Raw genomic sequence first — 17,568 nt, 5'->3', positions numbered from 1 at the left:
CACAAAAGAGAAACCATTGATGGGCTGCCTAAATGACAAAGGTAATGAATTACATGTTACTGTCAAGCATTATAGACAACTTACACTTGTTTGAGGAATGGTTGGCGTTTATTGATGGCCATCTTGATACCATCAAACTTGGATGAGTAGAGCATGGTATGAGATGAGTTCCCATCCTGGGCATGGAGCTGACTTGACTTCATCGGTCGATTGTTCTTCGTCTGTACGGATGAGTAAATTCACAAATCAATGACTACATTTACCAATCTGTCACAAGACAATATATTGCCTCTATGTATCCCTGAGAATATAGAGTACCGAAGCTGTGACATCATACAAATCTATTTTTAGAATTTCCCAATTTGAACTTCATCTTCCGAAAGAGCATCAAAAAATATGTCCAAATGCTGAAAACCAATTAAATATGTGAAGCATTGGCTGAGATATGACCATCCAAATAAATAGAGTTCAATAGGAATCACTGTTATTTTGCTCTGGTTGATAACATTTGGACTTTAAATGACTTCAGTTCACATTTTCAGAAACAAGAGTACTAATCATGGATGATCAGCCGAAAGATGGTTTGTTTTGCATCATCATGAAATGTGGCTCAGTTATGGCAAAATCCTGATGGTAGAACAGTGGTCTTGAAACCGGGAGGTCCCGGGTTCAAAACCAAGTCAATTCGCTTATTGCGCTTGTGACATTTGGTAAGGCATTTATCCTCATTACCTATTCCCTCAGAGAGGACTTAAAGCCGTAGGTCCCCTGGTTGTTTACTCATTAGCATATATATGCTTCCTTATTCTAAGGGCGTGAAAATAAAAGAAGCTTGCTTGAAGCAGACCTGCCAACCTCTGCAGTTCAAAAACTGTATTCTTTAGTCCCAAAAGTTGTATTTTACTGACAAAAGTTGTATTCTTGAAAATAAACACGGATTGTTATGCAGATCAATGCCTCTTACAGTTTCTACCTACAGGAAGAATTTTTTTTTATTGATCATTGGTTGAATATGCATGATTTCGTCATGACTGGTGTGTTCGATGAACCAATGAACATCCCCAAATTGCCGATGTGAGATGCTTGTAGGATACTTTACAGGACAGAATGGACATTTTGCCATTGAAAATAGCGGACGCACACACAAAATATTAATTTAAAAATTAAAAAAAAAAAAAAAAAAAAAAAATTGTTTTTTTTTGTTGAAAATCATATTTTATTAAGGAAAATCGTACTATCGTATTTGCTTCTAAAAATCGTACTAAATACGACTAAATCGTACTGGTTGGAAGGTCTGTTGAAGTCATCCCACATGCACAAGCAAGGATGAACTCTACCTCTAAACAAAATACTAGAAAAGAAATTGGGTTTTACTCACACTCACCCTGTAGATCCCCTTAGACTTCTTCTGCTTCTTGGGGTTTGTGTCGTAGAGGATCTTGCCCTCTTCCCGTGGGATGATAACGCTCTCGTAGCGGTTGCAGCACTGCTTGGGCGAGCGGAAGGTCCGGCTGCAGGCGTTGACGATGTCGCTCACCAGGTCCCAGTTGATGATGTGGCCTGGGACCAGAGGCTGCAGGGTCAGGGGAAGCTCCAGCAGGGTCTGTACCGCCTGCAGGATGAACAATGAAACAAAGATATTACTTTATATTCTTATTCTTATAGAAGCTTTCCCTTCACTTCCCTTCCCTTCATTAATATAATCTTCATGAAAAGACTGAAAGAAATAACATAATTAGATGACTGAAAGGCTAAATAGCACTCAGGAGGCTACAGAGAATAACAGAATGAACATAAGTTTCATCATTCTTGAACATTTCTTTTCAAAAATACTTTCCAATGTTAACGAGAGGAAGTATGTTGAGCATATCTCACTCTTCTTATGTTACTCTATCCACCTTTACTTCTTACTCTTTCTTACAGCGCATAGAGACAAATTGTGATATTCGCTATGTAAGTACAGTATATTATTATTATTATGTTCACAGTAAAAGCAGTGTCCCAAGTCTGGTGCCAGACAACGTATAAGACATTTGTCTGAGGATATAGACCAGGAGTTTGATTTCCGAGGCTGTAAGCACCATGCACACTATTGATAAGCAGAACAGGCGACTCTAGTCTGAAAGCCTCAGATCAACATTTGGTTGACTTACAACAAAGACATTCTCAAAACCTGTGATAAATTATCTAATATACTAAAGTCTTAGATGCGGTTTGTAATGTTAAGGGGCTCGGCGATTTAAAGGAGCTGATGAGCGGAACAGATTTAGTCTGACCAAACCTACCTGAAGCAATGCCCAGTCCTCATTGATGAGCCATTCCAACTTGTCCAGTGAAGTGGTCTCGATGGTCGCAGGTCGATGGACAACAGGCATGGGCTTGACCACCGGCTTACCGGCCAGAGCACGCATCTTCTGCTGCTTGGCCTCGCGTCGCATCCTGATGAGGGCCGCCGAGGGTCGGTTGAAGAGCGACTGAGGAGGCGCAGGCAGCATTGGAGTCTGCTGCACGGTCTCTGACTTCTGGTGGTGATGGTGGTGGTGATGGTGACCGTGACTCTTGATCTTACGAGCAGGTACAACTGTAGGACAGGGTAAAGACATAGGTATCTCTTGGTGATTCATCTCTTTATATCCAACATATTATTATTCACAATGTTTATGAACTTTTGTTTTGGACCACATTTCATCATACCAATGGTTTAACCATAATCCATATAAATTAAACAGGCTAGGAAAGAATAATAATTGTAAGACTTACCTTTCAAAAAGTTGCAATTAACACTTGATGCATAAAGACCATGCATAACAAAAGATGGGAGGCATATAACAATTGATTTTTTTTTAATTTCACATGCATCTAAAATTTTGATATAAATGTGGATTTAAACATAACTTGACCATTTTGTCACAGCGGTTTTCAAGTAAATAAACAGTATACATAGAGTATGATAAAATACTTCTTTTTTTTTTCAACTGTGGAACTGTTTACACTCAATAAAATTCAAGAAATGTGATTGGTGATATTTACCTGCACCTTGCTCCACTTTAATCTTCTTGGTTTCCTTCTTATGGAAGACGGAAGGAAGCTGAGATTCAGTCATGATGGACGGTTCATAGCCCAAGCACATCACATGGTCAATATATACATCATTGTCATCTTGTGGTGGAGTGGGAGGAGCCCAGATCTGAGAATTGGAAGGAATGTAAACAATCGTTACAGATCCAATTATTATTGAATTATCTAAGTCATGATGAATGGCTCATGGCCCTAACTCATCACATGGTCAATGTATACATCATTATCATCTTGTGGAGTGAAAGGAGCCCAGAGGGGCGTTTCACAAAACTTGTCATCAGTGACAAATGACAGATTTTGTTATAAGCTAGTTAAATCCTTGCTTCTGATTGGTTATCAGCAGATTCGTCACTGATTTTTGTCAAGAACGACTTTGTGAAACGGGTCCCAGATCTTAAAATTTGGGGAAATATGATTAGTACTCTTTTCTATTTCCACAAAGACGCATTGAAGGAACGTCAGAGAGGTATAGAATTATACAAATTGGTGGCAACTTCTACCCTTATACCATTTCTTCACGAAGGAACTGTATGCATGCCCCTAAAAGGAGATACACATTGTATATCTGAAACTGAAAGACAATTTCTATTGAGTGAAATTGTTTACATAGTGTCCAGACTCCAGAGTGTCCACTATTTACAGGTATTAATAAACAATGTTGCTATCATACTGCAAGTCATCAAAGATATCATTACAAATACAGTAAAATTTTATGCACATTATCTAAAGAACATATAGAAATCAACAACTCACCGGCATTATTTCCTCTTTCTGCGAGATGTAAACCTGATGATAAAAAGAAGAAAAGAATTTATTCAATATTGTTTCAATATCATAAGAAATGGAAAAGAGCTGTGTAATTCAATCATGAATCATGAGAATTTAAATTAATAATGTTGTCATCTCCTAAAGGGATTTATCATGAGTTGTACTTGATTTTTTTAACCTTATCAAAGCTGTGTGGCTGATCACTAGGGTAGTCACTAAGGTGAGGTGAGTTGGCTCAGTCGGTAAAGCGTCCGTCTGTCGAACCAAAGATCAAGGGTTCGAATCCCACCCAGGCGGATGACTGAAGCCTGCGTTGTGTTAACGTATCCCTCTCCTTGTTTCATAGACACAGGCTATGTTAAGTGGAAAACACTCAGTACTTTGGATAGGACGTTAAATAGAGGCTCTGTGTAGTGGTCCACCTGCACATCCCAGTATATACATCTGCAAGAATGTTCAGCATTGAAGGAGGCAGATTATCCATAAGAAGAAGTCACATCAGCTTTTATACTGCTCTTCCAGAGGGCCTTGCAATTATTGCCCAATCATTCATTGCCATGTATCCATTTAATATACCAGGGTCGAAAGGGAAAAATGTAAATGCAGGTAAAACACCGTGTCCAAGGATGCAAGAACAGAGTGAGGATCAAACCCACGCCCTTTTTGTATGAGAGTAAAGAGCCTTCACCAATATACCATAGTACTCCTTCTTTGGAACCAATAAGCCCTGCTTTACTCTTTTGAAATAAACACCATAAACCCAGGTAAAAAATCCTGCATCTTTTCCACAGGTAATAGTCATCATTAGATTGAAAATCTGAAGAAGCCCACCATTAATCAGTTCTTAAAGGGATTGGGTATCTTTGCCTCAGATTCTAAACAAAATCATGGATTTAGCTCATGCTAGAACTTATACACGCATTTCAATGGGATGCTGGTGAACCTGTACATATGATGGTTTCGTTCAAACACTGCCCTGGTAACTATTTTTTTTTCCCCATATGCCTTGGCCATACTACAACTCTTGTTCCGGCAAAAATTTCTCTGCAGTCAATTTTCTACACCAACTGAATTCCTAATTTCAACCCTGGACCATACACTAAACTGAACCCCAACTCTGAACCTCGAACCCAATTGCAACTCCAACCCTAACCCTGTATCTGTGACAAAATAAAGCCCAGAGGAAATATTACTTGAGCAAAAGGCTAATCATTGCAAGATTGGGTGCAGCCTATCCAACTACAATTGGAGTCATTATACTACTGCCTCAAGTTACCGCAGACTTACTTGTCTTGCCTTTGCTAGCAGGGGTTACAAATCTCCAGGTATTGTAAGACTTTTCTGGAAATAGCTGGATCATGCTTTAAGTCTTAATATTTTCCCAGAACAGTTCTGGTAATTGTAGAACCTTCCCAAACCTAATGTGAAATAAATTTAGGTATTTTTCCATCGGTCATTGAACATTTTGATTATTTTATAAGCCATGACATGTGTAGGTTTATCAAGCTACATATGGTAAAAGAGGACTCGCAGCATGTGAGGAAAAAAAAGATTGAGAAATGGAACCAATATATTTTAACAAATTACTTTATTTCCTAATATATAGAAGAAAAAAAGGTGTTACCAAAATGATTGAAAAGATAAACATCCCTTTTGTAAAGAAAGGAGCTCAGAAGATTTGGCTCTGCTTTCTTGTCAGGGAATTTAATTTTTGTTTAAGTCGCTATGAAGAGCTCTCATTTTAAGAGGTTCCTGATATAATAAGTAGTTCTGCTCTTTGTATTCTATTGTTTTTTTTAAATCTGATTATAAAGAGATTCTCAGAATAACAAGGGAATTTGAATGGTCCCAAGGACATTGTCTAACAAGTTTCTACTGCATGTATAAAAAGAAAGGGGCCCCCAACAACTATTATACATCAAACCACTTTGGGCCAGGGATTACACCAATTATTTGTGTAACAAAATGTTGTATACCCAATTCCCTTGTAATATTTTTGTTGAATTGTTCATAGGACTCTTATTTGGTTGTAAATCTGTGATTATGTTAAATCAGAAGACTATGTCCTCATTATGGAAATGGGTATGTTTTTGGTACTTCAAACTTGGCACCTATCATGAGAATTCACGATCTCCATAAATCAAACCGAATCCATGTTACATCTAATTCTATACTTAATTTGGGGGCACCCCTCTCCTTCACAACATGTCTAGGGTACCCTTTATTTAGGTGTAAATTGTTTAAGTTGGACTTAACTATGGCAGGCTGTTCATGACACTGTTTTCTCTCACCATTATGATCTTTAGATAGTATTGTTTCTTTCATTAATTATCAAAAAATGGAAATTCTGTAGATTTGTGACAATGATTTATATGTCCCTTGAGAGACCAGCGCCAGTAAATGGTGAGAGCAAACAGTGGCATAAACGGCCTGCCATAGTCAAGTCCCACTTAAAGTCTATCTTAGTCTTTGTGAAACACTCCCCAGTTGTGTTTTCTCAAACAAATTTAAGAGTAGATTATATTTTCCATTGGTTCCCAATAATTAAAAAAATGGGATAGATGATTCAACCAACCAAATTCTCTTTAAAAAGCGAGATTTTCCCTTCTCTTTATCCCCCATGATGTGAAATTGTCCTTTCCTAACGTGATGTGTACAAAAGGGTCAGCAAATGATTGATGCCTTTCGGAAAGAAATTTCAAAATGAGTGGACTTGTTGATGTTTAAGATTTGTCATTAGCTAGACAAAATGTCAATTGTTCCAAATTGTTCAAGAAACCTGGAAGAAATTAAGTGCTTAATATTTTCTTTTTTCTCTTTTGGTCTCTGTCGCTGCTTCAGATTTCTGATCAAAATCTGATCAGATATAAGGCAACACTGTGTGACTCGTCTTTTGAAGTCTTCTCTGATTTGCTCTGTACTGAATATTAAATAAAATTCCATTTTCTTAGTTACCAAGGAATAGATTGGTTTCATACAGGGGTTGTGAAAAACAATATTTGCAATGATTATGCGGAAGGTGCATGTATTTCATGAAAGAAAATGGAATTCATTTTTTAAATATTTTTATGAGCAAATGGGAGGACCTTGCAAGATTCATCACCAAGTTATGATTTTGTAGTTGATCAATTCGTCCTTGTTTTCACGAAGTGACGGTAGTGAGGAAAATCGTAACGCAAAGTGAATGCAATTTTTTTTCACTACCGTCACTTCGTGAAAACAGCGACGAATTGCAACTTCAAAATTGATGGCTTTCTTATGTTTCATCAGATTTTGCTCAAACTTTCAGATTGGTTTCTATAATTTTTTCCTTCTTCCATTTAAACCAAATTAATATCCAGGTGGACTTCCCTCGTAACTGTGAAGATTTTTTCCCCACAGATGATATCTACAGACAAATTTTGACTCCCAAGAAGTATCAATTAGGATAGCTCTTTGCAATCCTCTTGGCAAAAAAGAGGGTTAAACTCACAAGGCAGATTTTAAATAAAATATTGACATATTTGTTTTCTTCCTATTTTGAGGAATGAAAGGCATCAAACAAATAGTAAGACCTACATATATTCCAGAAATTAATTTCCCACTGATTAAGAAAAATACAGAAGTGTAGACTTGCTCCACATTGTATAATGTTATATCCCTCTTGTATCCACAGGGGCGAGTTTGCATGGCACAGGCTTAGTGTTTTCATTTTCACAAATTCAAAGGACAAAACCAAAAAAAAAATTATTAAAAATTCTAGATATTTTTTAATCCAGTAATTTTCGGTCGATTTCTTTTTCTAAAATTTCAATAAGTCCATGCCATTTTCCACAAACACCCATTATCCCCTGTGGATGCATGGAGATAATTTGAAGTGTGTATGTTTTAAGGGTATATCCATTGGAGCATGTTTGTCCAATATTTTCAATAAGTTTTGTTTGTCTGGAAACCAAGTTGGCGGTGGAATGGACTGAATTCAAAAATGGTTATTAAAGCTGTAAATAACGATATTGCGTGTTATTTTAACTTTCACATGTCAAATGGTATTGAATTTTAAGCATTAGCTTAATTCATTTTTATTTTGCTTGATTTTTTATCTTCCCTTTCTTGTTCTTAGTCACCAAGCCTGGTATCCAACAAAACACACCACACGCAGACACAAGAAAGACACAACACACCGTAGTAGTTAGATTTTCTTCACTTGTATGTCAACACCAAGTTGTTATTCTGTCACCGAATTTAGATTATCTTCATAATTGTACAAAATTCAACTTGGAAACAAAAATATGCAGTTTACATTTGGTAACAAATAATATCACAAATAAGCAAATTGTTCAAATATCAATAAGCAATAGACATCACAGGCTTCTGATATGGACAAAATAGAAGTCGTCAATGCAAGCTAACAATGCTACCTACGAGTAGAGAAAATATATCTTTGCCATATCTATGTATTGTCAATACAGTACTTTCATATGCAGGGAGAAGTAGAAGCAGAAGCAAGGCCCCTATGTTCCATGTACAAAGCTAGTTGTCTTGCAATTAATATTTCACACACTTTGTGATATTTCTCTGTTAACTATTCAGGTGGATTTAAAGCTATCCAAGCTTGAACCTTGCAATTCAAAAATACATTCCAACAAAATTAGTACAAGTCTAAATGAAATAATTCATACAATCTGTAGAGTGTGATAGCATCTATACATTCTTTGGGTGTTTCGCTTCAAAAAACCACCCCAAAAAAGTCTCTGAGAAAACTGAACAATGATTGTGTTCACCAAATGTGCATTGGCGTTGGAGCTCATCTGAATGCAGCTCAACTTGGCACTTTGAGCAGCTAGTACAACAAATCTTAACTTATCAGAATTGAAATTAGAGAGAAAAGTCTTAAACTTGGTTTAGCAGAATTACAAGAAAAGAACAAAACAAAACAAATAGTTATTTTACTAAGATCTGTAGATGAAGTTTCTCCATCCCCCACATTCTTCTTGCTATCCTATGACGTTATTGAGGCAAATTGTACTATTGTAGAGATAAAATTGAATTGTTTTACAGGCTGCATAAAATACATTGATGAATACATTCTCAATATTCTCAATATCAATAAAAACAGAGATAAGCAAGATGTTTCTAACATTCTCTCCAGATCTCGATTGATATATTTGCGATTTGGACCTTATATCCGTCAAGAACCTTTCTTTGGAATGTTCACTTCGCCAAGCCACAAAATCATTTTGCCACATACATCCCACCTCACAAGCCTATACACGAGTATGCAAACCTCTTCAGAGAAAATACACATATTTAGGGTTAGGGATTTAGGATCATAATTACATAATTATTACTGACTCATTGTATGCAAAATCTGGATTGTCTTGAGCCAGATCAACCACGACATGTACTATGAAATAAAAAATTTCCCCATAGGTACTTAATATTCTTCTCAGATGTTATCTAGACAGGCCCATTGTTTTTTAATACACATTTACTTATCAGCCATGTAAAAAACAGAGGTTGTTCATGCAAACTAACCCTGTGAATTATATAAATGCTGGAATTTGCTAATTCCCCATTTGCTTTTTAGGTCTCCCTGACATTTAAACTGCATATAATTCTATATGAACATGGATTGAAGGAACAAGAAAGACACAAGCAAAAACCATGCTGATATTAATGAATGTTCTAAAAGAGTCAGGTTCAGTGTTAAGTAGCTCATTGCCTTTCTCTAGGTAATGTGACTCAAACTACCAACCAGCGGTAAGAATCATCAATGTGATTACAATGAGATGTGCACAGATACAACCGAACAGAATCATGTATCAAATAACATCTTTGAGAAAGATGACATGTTACACCACTTGTAAAGCCAGAGCAAAACTCTGTTCACAAAATCATTGTGCCTTATTAATACTAGCTAGTTAGAATCGCAATATATACTATGAAAGGAAGGAGTTAGTTCATGCATTGATGAATGCTGGATATTGCAAGCTCTCTTTGCCTGAACGAGTATAATATTATGAGCTATCATATATAACGACAAAGAGGCTGATGAAGAGCTATAGATTTGGTGCTGGAACAAGGCATTGCATCTATTTGATGTCATTGTAATTGCAAAGCCTGCAATACAAGATGCAGCCATAAAGCTCCCAATGCCATCCTGTGACAGGTCGCCTTCATCACAATGACACATGATGAGGGAGCTGTGCAGATTGTACACCACCATCTCATGATGTACTCATTACTTTGATCCCATCACATTCGAAAAATTGCCTTCGGACATTTGCCTGACATACCATGTCTCACTGCAAAGAATGGGGCTGTGTTGCAGAAAGGCGAGAATCCTAGCCACAAAGGATGGCACACAACTGCAAAGCCAAGCAGCAACACCAGGTACCTCAACAGATAACATTAACTTTGGAGGAGTATCAACTGACATCTGAAGAGCGCAGTGTTCGCTTCATACTTGACTGGGCACCTGAATCAGAGTTGGCCGGTCTAGGAGAGCGCTTTGCTCCGATTACCGAAGAAGGTTCAGGAGTCTTCTTGGCAGCGACCCTTCCGCCAGACCTTGGACTGGCTCGCAAGGGTGTGGTGAAAACACTCCCCACGTTGGGCGAGGGCGAGGGCTTAACCCGAGACCTGGTCCGGACGGTATCACCGGTGTTCCGAGACCTGGTTCTAGCTGCTGGGGTGTCAATGTCAAGATTCAGGGGTTTCTCGCCAGGAAGAGTCAGGTTCAAGATCTCCCGTACTCTCCGTGTAGGCTTAGGAGGCAATGATAACTCGATACTTTCCTCTTCGCCGTCTTCATTGTAGTCTACTTTACTTGATGATTCATCCTCTGAACCTTCCACAGAAGTTGTACTCTCACCATGATTACCTCCATCCTCATTATCTCTATTAATCTTACTCAGGTCTAATATTGGTATCCTTACAAAAACTCTATTTAGCATACTAATTTCACTCGTACTACCCTGTTCTTTATCCTTATTATCAAGTTTTTCACCCTTGTCACTTTGTTCTTTGGCCTGTTCACCCTCTGATCCCGATATATTCTCAATAGGCTTTTTGACAGTCTCATCATCATCATGCTTGTTTTCAACAACCACGTCCTTGACCGCCTGTGCAGTGTCCACTTCCATCACATCTTCATCAGGATGGCCACAATGCTTGTCATCATTCATTCCCACATTACTCACTAAGGTATCTTCTATGGCTTGCTTACTGGAATTATCTTTGGTATCAATGACAGGTTTGGCCGCGGGGCTACTACTATCTATTCGAATATAAGGGCTAGAGACGACTATTTCAGGCATTTTCTCCACAACTTGTGGTAGTTCCGCCTTTTCTACATTAACAAGCGACTCTGCAGAAAGGACAGGCATTGGTTTTTCCTCTTCGACAGGTTCAACTTCTTTCAAAGAATCAGTTGCCTGCTCAGTCTTATTACTGGATTCCATTAGCACATCTGGAGCTTCACTAGTTGACGCATCATCCAGTTTCTCTACATCAGTATGTTCCACTTCTTCAACCACATTCTGAGTTGCTAAATCTTGATTAGGATGAGATGCACTATCAGGAATTTCATTTTCTGTGTGCAAGGTTTGGTCCACATTAGAGTCTGTCTGGATTTCTTCTTCAACCACTGGCATTACCTCCTTTTCTTTCATGTCACTTTCAGCTGTTATCAGTGCATCATCTACAACTACTTCCATTTCAGCATCCTGTGTGTTTTCAATCTCACGATCCAAAATAGCACTAGCATCGAGAGGACCAACGTCTTTTGATTCAACTAAAGGTGCTGTTGTGGGACTTATCGACTTGATGTTGGATGTATCTTGGTCCATTACATTCTCACTCTTGGATGCCTCAGACTCATCAGCCATTTCAGTAGAGTCTGAAATCATTTCTGGTACTTCACTTGCCTTGGGGGTAATGCCAGAGGTTTGTGGAGTCCTTTCCGGCTCTACCACATTTGCAATATCATTTTCATTCTGCTTTCCATCTTTGTCTTCTTGTACGATTCTTACAGGCACTTCCTCTATAGCAGCTGCAGGTTGTAGACCTTGTGATATGTCTACACTGATAACATCTGGTGTCGATTCTTTGTCTTCTGGTACAATTCTTACAGGCACTTCCTCTGTGGCAGCTGCGGGTTGTGGACCTGGTGATTTGTCTGGTGTTGTTTCATCTGTTATACATTCATTTACTAAACATTCATTGTCCTTGGGAGAATCTACTAACATTTTTGCTTCATCATTGTTTTCAGTAACTAATTCCTGTTCTCCTACTAGTTCATCAACTGTGCTTGATTCAATTTCATTTGCAGAATCAGTCACCTGATGATGATTAGTGGATGCAGTCTCTGAATTTGATCTCATGTTGCTGGCATTTTCTTCATGAGTCGGTAACGATATCTCTGGTGCATTTTTCTTCTTAAACTTCTTAGCCAAGTCAGCAAAGAGATTTCTGGTATTGATTTTCTCTAGAACATTACCTACAACTGTCCCGCCTTCAGATGCTGGGCGGATGGCATCTTTGATTCTCTCTTTAATTCTCATAGTTGTATCCACAATGTCAAAGATATTGCGAGCCCTTTTCTCTACATCTTTTGATGCTGACTGGTCATGATCCTGTGTATGGTTCATGTTTTCTGTATGCGATTTATCCTGTGATTGCCCTGCTATATGATTATTCTGCTCACTAGATTCTTCAGCTACATCAGTCCTCAAAGACGAATTCTCAACAACAGGTTCGAGGTTTCCACTAACCTTACTTCCCTCTGATACGGAACCGCTTCTTCTATGGCTCCTCCTAGATCTGGTTTTAAGATTGCTAAAAATAGAACCCCTATCAGAGCTACGCAATTTTCCTTTGCTCTCTACTCCCGGATCGGAGCCACTAGACTTCCTTTTCGGTAAAATCCTTTCAGGACTCTTTGCACTATCCGCACTTCTAATCCTTGGCCGACCAACCGGACGAGGCGAGTCTTTAAGAGAGGTGTCTACATGAGGAGTGTCCCTTCTCTTCTCCCTTTCAGCCATTCGAACTGCCCTGTCCCCACCACCCCTTGGGGAGGGCAACCTATCCGACCCACTTCCACTACTAGTTCTACTCCTTGTCCTCCTCGACAAGTCCCCGTCCGTTCCCGATGGCCCACTACTAGCCCTACTACGTACTCTTCTTGACTGCCTTTCGACAGGCGGTGGTGACCCACCTCTACTGCTGGTCCTGCTACCTTCCCTACTCCCACTAGCCCTACGACTCTTTTCTCTACTATCTCTACGAGTCTGCCTGGTTTCCCGGACACCTTTCTCACCAGTCCCCTTGGACTTTTCCTTACGCTTGGGATTCTTTGAACTCTTATGCACCTGATTTTCAGAGTCCTCTCTGGAGTAGGTGTACAGGACATCGTCCTCTTCTAGTTCTGCCTCTCGCTCCTCTAGTTCCTTCAAGCCTTGGAGTCGACCCAGTTCCCATTCCCTCTTGGCAGCTTCCACTTGCTCCTGTAAATGTAAACGACAGAAAACACGATACATAGATTTCAGAAGAGGGAATTGAAACGGCTCTGTAACTAACAGCTCTTTAATTCTGAGAATGGATAGGCATAATACTTCCATTTTAAAACTTTTTTTACAAAGTGTCATTCCACGTTGTGCCCGTAACATCTGGTTTGCCATTTTGTTTATAAAGTATTTAAAATACCCTCTACCCAAGCATAGAACTTAGCATACCACACCGCCCTCAAGACAATTTAGTCTGACAATCTTTTAACTATAATTTTTTTATTCAGAGTTTACATATGAACCGTCATATTCCAAAAATGAATTACATCTCAAAAAGAATCCATTATTTTCAAAGTAGCATGTGGTTCAGATAGATAAACGGTTTCGCATCAAGGTTTATCAGAGACTCTAGTCTGTTGCGTTGTGCTATCATCACAACCAACATGCCATAAATCTGCAAGTCCAGTCGGATGGACACAAGGGGGAAATATCATCAGCTGAGAGGGGTCAGGCATCTGCTGCAGCAATTTTCTACAATGTTATCACATATTACAAAAGAAATTTCCCTTCTCGGATATTCCTGACAGAAATTATCTTACCTCGGCTTCTTTGAGCTGCTCAGCTGTGATTGGCTCAAGGGTGTCCTCTAGATAGACAACAGCATACCGCTCAATGGGAGTCAGCTATGGTAAGAGAGAGAGAGAGAGAGAGAGAGAGAGAGAGAGAGAGAGAGAGATAATGTATGGTTTCATCAGGGATTACAAGAAGGATATCTGGTGTGATAGAAGCAATTTATTCATATATTTCACTAATCCTTACGGTTCATAAAGTAGCATGTGGTTCAGATAGATAAACGGTTTCGCATCAAGGTTTATCAGAGACTCTAGTCTGTTGCGTTGTGCTATCATCACAACCAACATGCCATAAATCTGCAAGTCCAGTCAGATGGAAAAGAGGGGGAAATACTTTTAGTCGAGAGGGTGACCCCATATCTGCTGCAGCAACATTTGCTACGGGCTTCATTTTGCCAGCGATATACTGTAAGGGATAGGAGATCAATCAAGTTTTAGGAAGGTTAGCGCTAGGTAGTGTTTGTTCCAAGGGTTGAAGTAAGCAAGGGAATTGAACGTGGAGCAAATGTGACCAGAGCATGCAGTACAAAACCACCGAGGCTTGGTCATTACCAAAAGCTTGACAAGACATACCTGATTGTTGAGCTGTGTTAGCTCCTTCTCCAGCTTGGAGGACTCATCGTTGCCCTTGCCCTCCTCTCCCTCGTAAGGGATGTCCTCATCAAACTCAGCCAGCTCGGCATCCTGCTCTGCGTGTGCCCTGGACGCTGCTTTCACATCAGTGTCGTCCTCTGCACGAGCCAAAGCCTGTAACAGTTCATCATAATCAATAATTAGAAATAATAGCAATTGAAAAGAGTGATGACGACGATGGTGATGATGACAACGACGATGACAATGATGAAAGATTATGATTATGATATTACTGGATGTGATTACATTGCACATATCCGCCAATTAAGGTGCTCAAGAAGATCCAATATTGCTACTAATTTTGTCACCAATAGCAAAGGGAACTCAAAACTACTACTTATCTGTCACAAGGAGATCCCTGGCTCTAGCGAGGCTACTGATTTTGTCACCAGAATAAAATAGATTTTTTTTTCTTCTTTTTTTCCCTGAGATTTCTTCATTACCTTGAAGGAAAAAGAAGCATGTACAATGACCAAGTAAACCTGCAGAATGCTTCATTTCAATGTAACATGTGGTTCAGATAGATAAACGGTTTCGCATCAAGGTTTATCAGAGACTCTAGTCTGTTGCGTTGTGCTATCATCATAACCACCTCTTAACTAATCTTTAAATTTTCAGTACTAGGGATGCTTTGAATCTTTAAAAAGACAAATGTTTTCATCATTCCAATGATAGCCTTCACCTTTTCCAATTCTGTCTGTGAGAGAGGTTTATCTGCCTTGGCCTCTTGCTCTGGTTCCTTGGGTTGCTCAGGTTCCTGGGGCTCTGCTGCTTTGTCCACTTCTATCAGGTCCTCTAGGATTCCAGCACTCTTAGACACGTCAAAGATATCCTTGATGGTATGCTGAAAAGAGAAAGATAGTACCATGGTTACCAACTGCTCCATTTTTCTACAAAATTTATCTTGCATGTCCAAAATGGTAAAAGAACTAAACTGCGCCTATATTGTAGAGACACATCAAAGGTATATTGGATGATATGCCGAAAAGAAAAAGATGCCATTACCAACTGCTGCATTTTTCTAATAAAATATATATTGCTGGTCTAACATGGTAAAAGAACTGAACTGTAACTACATTGTAGGAGTACACTTCCCTACAGAGCCATTGTATCTTTGTCTCTTCAAAACATGGGTTGGAAAGTAAATTGATATCGTTTCAGAAAGATCAGGAGGGCAATATGACCCTGCTCTGTCCATTCGAATACTATTTTTCTTTCTTGGAATATACCTTCTTGAAGAAAGCGGTGGTGAAGTTTCCTCCTTCGATGGAGACATCGATGAGCAGCCTCTTCTGGTTGGATTTCTTCAGGATGTTCTCTTCGATAGACATCTCACTGATCAATCTGTTTAAAGACATAATTAAAGACAAAATGTACCTTACCAAACATTTTTCTTTTTTTAATTAAACCAAAGTGATATGCTTTTCTAGATCGAATAACTGGTATAAATAAGTTGCATGTATAACATTGGCAAGAGTGGTTCAGATATAATAAACGGTTTCGCATCAGGGTTATCAGAGACTCTAGTCTGTTGCGTTGTGCTATCATCATAACCATAATGCCTCTGCCAGAGTCACATTGTTCTCATGCAGCTGACCTATCTACAAAGCAAATTGCTCATAAACTATGGTATGTGAACATACATGTGATTGACATATCTACTCCCCTTGCTTGTGGTCGTACCTCAGGTGACCCGACATTTGCTTTGGTGAAAATCTCTTTGGGCTTTCTTTTTGTTGGATAAGGCTCGAAATTTCATTTCATGTAAGGTTTAGAGATTGCTATATGTTTGGTATTTATCAAGTTCAATGCATCACAGCCAAAAGGCTGAAATAAGAATGTTTACATTGTCTTAAATATATATTTCACATGAGTTCATACAAAATGTGAATTACATTGAAAAGACCAGGGTTGAATTTAGAAATTCAGTTAGTGTAGGTTATTGAACATTAAGTAGTGGTCACCAGTTGATGCATAATAGTAGAAGACCTGAAGCAGTACAGACAGACCAATCAATCAGGGACCTGTTTCACAAAGCCTTTTTTCAATGACAAATATCAGTGACAAATCTGCTGATAACCAATCAGAAGCAAGGATTTCAGTAGCTTATAACAACTGTCATTTGTCACTGATGAGAAGTTTTGTGAAACACCCCCCAGATTGAGTCAAAGAGTGTTCACACTGACCTGTATATATGTACGTCCCTGGTCTGACCGATGCGGTGACACCTGTCCTGAGCCTGAGCATCCATGGTCGGATTCCAATCACTGTCGTAGAAGATGACCGCGTTAGCACCGGTCAGGTTAACACCCATACCACCACTACGCGTCGACAGGATGAAGCAGAAGATACGAGGGTCCTTGTTGAATCTCTCCATCATAATCTGAAATCATGAGGAAGAACGAGTACTGGAGTTTAGTCTATGCAAATGTTATGTAATTGAGGCACAACTGAACTTTTAGATTAACAGGGATGCCCACGCTGATGAGGCATGCGCTTTTTACTTTTATGCTTTAAGAGTTGGCACAAAGCTGCACACGCCTGCCTCATCACACTTGCTTTTTGTTTATATAATAACATACACCTACAACCAAATATGTATTCCCCACTTCATCCCAAGGCAAACCCCTTGAATTATATCTCACACTGACTCTATACAGTGAATCTCCATCACCAAGTATACAGATATTTACATTCTGATCTACAAAATCAGAGAATGTAAGATGACATTTCCCATTAAATATTGAAAGTTACATGTTAAACTTGAAAAGTGAAGCAAAGCAGAGCTTTTTCCCTTCCAAATGAAATATATCATAAAAGTACTGGCCCCGTCTTACAAAGAGTAGATATCAATCGCAAACTTGCGATTGATTGGAGGATTTGCGATTGATTTGGATCAATCTCAATACTTTGTGAGACGGGCCCCAGGTATGCTGTATTTACGTCAGCAGTGTCACATTCCACAATGA

General features: G+C 39.0%; 1 protein-coding gene across 8 annotated transcripts in view; it reads right to left on the bottom strand.

Moving 5' to 3' along the window:
• LOC764716 (helicase domino) overlaps positions 1-17,568 on the bottom strand; it is a 68,370-nt gene that overhangs the window by 11,559 nt on the left and 39,243 nt on the right. For 7 of the 8 annotated variants that reach the window (XM_030992038.1, XM_030992043.1, XM_030992039.1 and 4 more), the window contains 11 exons: positions 16,786-16,982; positions 15,829-15,943; positions 15,282-15,443; positions 14,540-14,713; positions 13,934-14,017; positions 13,200-13,334; positions 3,832-3,864; positions 3,031-3,187; positions 2,286-2,581; positions 1,379-1,612; positions 85-221 (listed from right to left, as the gene is read on the bottom strand). In XM_030992038.1, coding sequence (XP_030847898.1) covers positions 85-221; positions 1,379-1,612; positions 2,286-2,581; positions 3,031-3,187; positions 3,832-3,864; positions 13,200-13,334; positions 13,934-14,017; positions 14,540-14,713; positions 15,282-15,443; positions 15,829-15,943; positions 16,786-16,982 — 1,724 coding nt within the window. The remainder of the gene's footprint in view (positions 1-84; positions 222-1,378; positions 1,613-2,285; positions 2,582-3,030; positions 3,188-3,831; positions 3,865-13,199; positions 13,335-13,933; positions 14,018-14,539; positions 14,714-15,281; positions 15,444-15,828; positions 15,944-16,785; positions 16,983-17,568) is intronic. The other variant, XM_030992042.1, reaches the window with a different exon arrangement.

Source organism: Strongylocentrotus purpuratus, unplaced genomic scaffold (assembly GCF_000002235.5).
Source record: "Strongylocentrotus purpuratus isolate Spur 01 unplaced genomic scaffold, Spur_5.0 spur5_scaffold_2, whole genome shotgun sequence".
In the NCBI taxonomy this organism is placed as follows: Eukaryota; Metazoa; Echinodermata; class Echinoidea; order Camarodonta; family Strongylocentrotidae; genus Strongylocentrotus; species Strongylocentrotus purpuratus.
Note: the sequence above shows the minus strand (reverse complement) of the source record. Positions and strands in the feature narration are given on the sequence as shown.